Here is a 6853-nt window from a genome sequence, read left to right as displayed (position 1 = left end):
ATAGCCCAACCCTCTGAAGCATAGCAAGCAACTGCAAAGACTATGGCCTGGATCAGGTGCACCTTGGTCTCCAGACTAACATCGTTGCTCCTCAGTACTCTGGAGAAGTCCCTGACAGCCAACTTCCCCAATGCAATTCCTCTCTTGATTTCTTGGCTCTTGATACCAAGAGTGTTGATTTTGTTTACACTATTCAATGCAAATGTTTTTAAAATCAATTGCTATCTTAGAGAACTCTGGTGGCCTAGTAGGTAATGACTCACACTGCCAATCTAAAGACAGAAAATTCAAACCCACCAGCTGATTCACAGGAGAAAGATGGGCAAACTCCTCTGAGATTTGCAGTTTAGAAAATTTGCTGAAGGGTTGGAAATGAGTTCATTCACACTTGATGGTAAAGAAGGAAATATTATCTGAGAATGTAGTGGAAATAGAAGTACTCTATAGCCTATGTATTTCATAAGCTAACACAAGAGGAAAAAAGATTAAAAGTAGAGGATAGAGTGGCAGAATTCATTTTAATTTCTTTTTAGAGAGATCATGAACATGAAAGTTTTGATAAATCAATGTGCTTTATTATTTACCACACAACAAGCAAAGCTCCAGTCAAATTTTAGCAAAACTTCGTGTATAATGAACAGTGTGGAGGCATAACATACATGATTTCCTCAGTCAAAGAAAACTGAAGCTCACAACATGAAGTTACTTGTCTAAACTTTTCTAGGCTCTAGCCTTGTGGGTAAGAAGTTGTGCTGTCAAATTAAAGGCCAGCTAGCCTAATCCACCAGCTGGTCTGTGGTAGAAAAATGGGCAGTCTCCTTCTGAATAATTGACAGCTTCTAAAAACCCATCAGAGGGTTAGCCATGAGTTGGTTCCAACTGGGCAGCAGTAAGTTAGGTTTTAGAGTTTTCTTAAGAAAGCAGACCTTTGAATTAGTGAAGGAGACGTAAGCAATAGGGAAAAATATGTTCTAAACAAAGAAATTGTTGTTTTTCTTGAAAACCAGAATGAAATTACTGTACTAAGTAACTTGGATATAGAGTTATTTAAATAAAGACCAGGTTTACTCTTCCAGATTAAACAAATTTATTATTTCATCCGAGAAATACACTCAAACATGAAAATCATCAAGGTAGTTTCAGTGAAATCAACATCCTAATGTAAGTTTAACTGTGAGATCTCAGATGAATTATATATTCTGCAGCTTTTCAGGAGACAAATTCTGGAAATTTGTAGTTCAGATTGTAGATCCACCTCCAACTTCAGTGAAGTAGTAGAATCATCAACTAAGAAAGAAACTCAGGACGTGTAGTTCTCAAAATTCGCAAAGTACAATGTCCAAGTATAGAATGAGTCTCACATAATATTCTTAATAGTAGTAGCCAAAGCCAGAGCCATAGACAGAACCACAGCCATAGCCGCATCCACACAGAGAACGGGAGCCATAGCCATAGCCACAGCCATAGCCACAGCCCAGTCTACGGAAGCCACAGCCATAGCAGGACCCATAACCACAGCCCAGACCTCCGTAACCGTAGCCTAGGCCTCCATAACCATAGCCCAGGCCTCCGTAGCCACAGCATCCACAGCCACGACCCCCGTAGTAGTTTCCGTAGTAGCTGCCACACATGGTGTTGGTTGCTGAGGTTGTCTTTGGTAGAGAAGAAGTTTGGATGACTTCAGTATGGGCAGTGATTGCTACAGAGACCTTTTATACACTTTCTGGGTGGGGGAAGCCAATCACATGTGTTCATACCATTGACTAATTTGCAAGACCAATAAGAATAATTTGTTGAGTCCTTATTCTAACATGTAGCTTCAGAAGCATTGAGGAGATTTGCTTTTTTTAGCCACATAAGCTAATTGTCAACTGTTAATTAAAATAGCATGTCTCATCTTTAACCCTTCACCTCCAAAAAGCTTCAAAGAACCCTTTAGAACCTACAATTATGAAAAGAAATGGAAGTTTTAGTAGACAAACTTTAACGTGTACTAACCAATGCATCATTTTCTCTCCTTTTTTCCCCCTCAAATACTCATGATAGTCTGCCTTAACTTTGAGCTCCCTCTGTCCTATTTTGCCCAATGCCGAGTTTTTTCCTCTTTATGGATTCTAATAATTTTCAGGTTCAAGATATCAAATGATATGTCTCAACGTTATCAGAATAGTTTAAAAAAGGCAATGGATTGAAATCTGGAAATTAATTCTGGAAAAATTGGACTTCCTAGTTATATAAAGTTGGATTTTTACTACTCTTCTTTTTAAACCATTAAATACAGTTCTATAGTTTCCAATTTATATTCTGAATCCACAATATGGTGAAAATGAAAAATTACAATAGTCTTACCTTCTCCACTTATAAAATCTCATTTTTAGCAAATCATTTTTATAAATGTCAAGATTTTTGTAATGTTTTTGTTCTGTTGAATATATGCATTGCTTTATTTCAGAAAATACTGGCAGATATAATCTTTCTATAAAGCTTAGTGAATTTCACACACACCCACACAAACTCCAAAGAATTCTTGGTAAAATACCGGACTATGAGAAACATACAATATTTTTCACATAATAAGATTTTTAACGGAACTGAAAAGCACAGCTTTTCTGATTAAGAGAATCATTTTCTCTGAACTTGTTGCAGGTCAAATAACTTTCTAGAAGTCTATGAAGTATTGTTGTTGTTATGTGCCATTGAGTTGTCTGCAAGCCTATGACCCATAACGACACTACGTACACAGCAGCTCTGAAGCCTGCCCTGTCCTGAGCCAGTCTCACTGATTCCAACACACCTACCCCCATTACCCTAGTTACTGTATCAACCCATCTCATCTGAGGTCTTCTTTTCCTGCACTCCATCCTTCCAAGCATGATGTCCTTCTCCAGGGATCCATCCCTCCTGATCACATGACCAAAGTATGTGTGACAAAACTTCAAAATCCTTGCCTCCAATGAGAAACCTGGTTTCACCCTCTCCAGGACAAACCTATTTGTCTTCTTGGAGGTCCTTGGTATGTTCAAAACTTTTTCCAACATGAAGGCATCAATTCTTCTTCTGTCATCCTTAGTCATTTTCCAGTTCTTTGATGCATAGCAAGTAATTGTGAAGGCCATGGCACAGAATAGAAAGAAACACTTCTAGAACCATTTCTCTAGAAACAAATGTGAACCATATTACTATTTTTTTAAAATGCTCCTCAAGTAAGTTACTTCACTTTGTGTGTCAGTCTGTTAATGGGAATTTTGCTAAGTAACTCTTAAGAATGATTTTTAGCATCAGATATTATAGGATAAGCTTTGAACAAATAGCATATAATAAGCTCAACTGAGCTCATTGACATCAAGTCAGAACCAACTTAGACCCTCGATCAGATTTTCAGAAGCTACAAATGGCACAGAAGGAGACTGTCCATCTTTTTCCCTAGGGAGCTGCTAGTGGCTTTGAACCACTAGAGAAGTAGTTGTTATTAAGTGCTGTTGAGTTGTAGGCAACTGATTGTGACCCTGTGAACAGAAGTCCTCAGCATTTGCGTGACTTTTATCCTTTCTTCAGTTTCATAGGGTTTCCGGAGGCAAGCTATTTATGGAAATGAACACCACTCCTGCTTCCAAGCTTGTTTTAATCAGGGAGCTCCACCAAACACTGTCCACCATGAGTAACCATCATCACTTTTGACACAACAGTATCAAAGTGTTCAGCTTCACAGCAACCAAGAGTTACCCCTGTATGGGGCAAGTGGACGCACTAGGGCTATACGACCTACAAAAATGTTTGACCAAAAACAATTAAAAATAGGCCTGAGGGCCATGGATTAAAGTCACCCACCTTTAGCTTGGTAGCATCACTTTCGTTCCACTAGGCCAAGTGGTCTCTTTCTATGTTGTTAAGTGTGGTCGAGTCATAGGCGACTCATAGAGACCCTATGAATGAAGCTTCCTCAACACTTGCATGACTTCCATTCTTTCTCCAGGTTCATAGGGTTACTGGAGGCAAGCTATTTATGGAAGTGGTAGAGTTTTTGAATTAACAACAAAACTCTGCATAGAATACAGTAATGTTTGCTTTCATTATTAGTGCCCTCTTATAACTGTTTACTTAGATATATAGTAGAAAATTGGTAGATTAAACAGAAGTATTTAAATTTAGATTCTCATTTAAGGGTCATGTACTGTTGCTGAAAAAGGAGAAAAGCATCTGCATTAAGGCTACACATTTAGGAATAATAGAAAGGTTATCTCTGTTCATTCTGAGAAAGATACCCCCATCCCTTTAGATACTCATACACACTTTGTTAGTTAAACTTTTTATTTCTACAGTAATAGTGTTATACAACATTTATCCTTATGGGACTGAGTTAGTTTACTTAGCATAATGCTCTCTAGTTCCTCCAATCGTTGTTCTTGCACACTTCGTGGTATTCCATTGTGTGAATATCTTTTTAAAAATAGTCCACTTTCCTCATTGGCAATCATAATGAAATCCTAGAATTCCCTGCATTCAGGTTAAACATTTGGATGCTGACCTCTCAGATTCTTTCAGCTCTGAGAAAGATCTGGCAATGTTTCTCTGAAATGACTACAATATAACTTTCAGCCTTTGCAATTCAAAAGCTTAAAGGTAGACAACTAATTGACAATATTTAGAATAATGAACTCTACAGCCTCATCCATAATAAATTTCATTTTCCAACCTCACATATCACAAAAAATCTGTACTGTTTAAGTAATAACCTCTCTCTTCTCATCTTCTCTCACCCCAGTTATCATGAATAAATTTTGGTCTATATACCTTAACTTTTCTTATCTTTAATATATTTTTTGTTGTTGTGTACCACAGAGTCAGAACCAACCCATAGCTGACCCTCCCGTGGATTTTCAGGGACAGTTAATTGCACAGGAGGAGAGTGCCCATCCTTCTCCCTATTTAATATGTTACCAAATGAAATATTTGTCCTTTAGTTATGACTTATGAAACTCAAAATAATGTCTTCAAACATTGTTTGTGTTAAAGCACATATCAAGATTCTCCATTGTGTGTGTATGTATTATATTTAGTTTAGTTGGTTCAATATTTTGTTTTGCTGTTTGTTTGTTTTAAATTGTATGCTATCTTTTGTCTATTGTGCTATAACAGAGCTTTGATGAATTTTGGTGTTTAAGTCTCTATTTGAGTTTCTACTTGCACGATTCTGGATATATATCAGAGGGTAGAGTTGTTGGGCCATATGTTATTGCTGTTGTTAGGTGCCATTAATTTGAATATGACTCATAGCAACCTTATAAACGTCAGATCTGAATTTCGCCATGTCTTATACCATCGTCCTCCTCTCTACCACACTAGAAACTTTCATTATAGACACTGTGTTGATCCATCTCACTGAGGGTCTTCCCCTCTTTCACTGACTCTTCATTATTGTGAACAAAATGTCTTTTTTTCAAGGACTAGTTTCTCTTAACAACATGATCAAAGTATGTGAGACAGTTTCACTGTCTTTCCTTCCCTCTCTGAGGAGCTTCCTAGCTGTGCTTTCTCCAAGATATTCCTTTTGGGGGGAAATTTATGGGATGCTCTGTATTCTTCTCCAACATCACAACCCAAAGGAATCAATTTTTCTGTCATCTTTATTCACTCTCGAACTCTCATATTCATATCTAGAATTGAGAAGACCATGGCTTGAACAGGGACGTTTTTGTCTCTAAACCAGTATCCTTATTCTTTTGAATTTTGGAGAGAGCCCTGACTAGAGATTTTCTCAATGCAAATCATCTTTTGATTTAGTGACAGCTGGTGCAAAGATTGTTGATTGTGAAACCACGTTTGATGAAATTGTTGACAATTTCTATCTTTTCTTCATCTATTATTATGTTTCCAATTGATCCAGTGGTGAGAATTTTTATTTTCTTGATGTTGAGACACAATGTAAACTGAAGGCTGTAGTCTTTGATCTTTATAGCAAGCACTTTAAGTTCTCTTCCCTTTTAGCAAGCAAAGTTGTGTCATCTGCATAACAGCCATTGTAAATGAGTCTTCCTCCTTCCAATGCTGATGCCACATTCTTCTTCTTAAAGTCAAACTTCTCGAATGGTTTATATGTGTAATATATAAATATAATATCTATTATAATATAATAGTTAAATTTTAGATGTAGGCAAGATAATGGGATGAAGCACTGCCCATTCCTGGGCATTACTAGCACAACCAGCTGTGCATTAACCCATTGCTGGGGCCACTATGTCAATTCATCTTACTGATATTTTTTTTTAACTAAAAAAAAAAGTGTGCTTTACCTAGAGCACTCTGGTGGCCTAGTGGAAAGAAGCTGTTGAAATCCAAAAGGCACACGGTTTGAGGCTCCAAACATGATGTTTCTCTCTCCAGGGACTGTCCTTTCCCAATAACTTGCCCAATGTATATTAGACAAAGACTTAGCATTTTTCTTTCTAAGGAATATCCTGACCTCTCTTTAACGGTAAGCAATGGGTAAGAGTTTCAATTATTTCCCTATAGGCTTACCTACCCATGTGGTTGCTGTGAAGCTGAACACTTTGACACTGATGTGTCAAATGCAATAATGGTGACCCATGGTGGGCAGTGTTTGCTGGATCTCCCTGATTAAAACAAGTTTGGAAGCAGAAGTGGCATCCACTTCTGAAATAGCTTGCCTCCAAAACCCCTATGAACTTGGAGAAACAATGAAAGTTATACAAGTCTGCAGGTCTTTCATTCAGAGAGTCACTATGAGTCTCCTATGACTTGACGACACTTAACAACAAGGCTTAGCTATATTTGTGCTTTTTTCCCCTCAATCTTAGCTACCCTTTTGTTTTTGGTAGATACTATCGACTGAAAG

General features: G+C 37.5%; 1 protein-coding gene across 1 annotated transcript; it reads right to left on the bottom strand.

Moving 5' to 3' along the window:
* Positions 1–1370: 1370 nt before the first annotated feature.
* On the bottom strand, positions 1371–1631 carry LOC102863631 (keratin-associated protein 6-1-like). Its single transcript, XM_006886810.1, has one exon. The coding sequence runs from the start codon at positions 1629–1631 to the stop codon at positions 1371–1373; it is 261 nt and encodes an 86-aa protein (XP_006886872.1).
* Between the last annotated feature and the right edge of the window lie 5222 nt (positions 1632–6853).

Source organism: Elephantulus edwardii, unplaced genomic scaffold (genome assembly GCF_000299155.1).
Source record: "Elephantulus edwardii isolate Elephantulus edwardi_28Jun2011 unplaced genomic scaffold, EleEdw1.0 scaffold00051, whole genome shotgun sequence".
Classification (NCBI taxonomy): domain Eukaryota; kingdom Metazoa; phylum Chordata; class Mammalia; order Macroscelidea; family Macroscelididae; genus Elephantulus; species Elephantulus edwardii.
The sequence above is the reverse complement of the archived record's forward strand: the minus strand, read 5'-3'. Positions and strand labels throughout refer to the sequence as shown.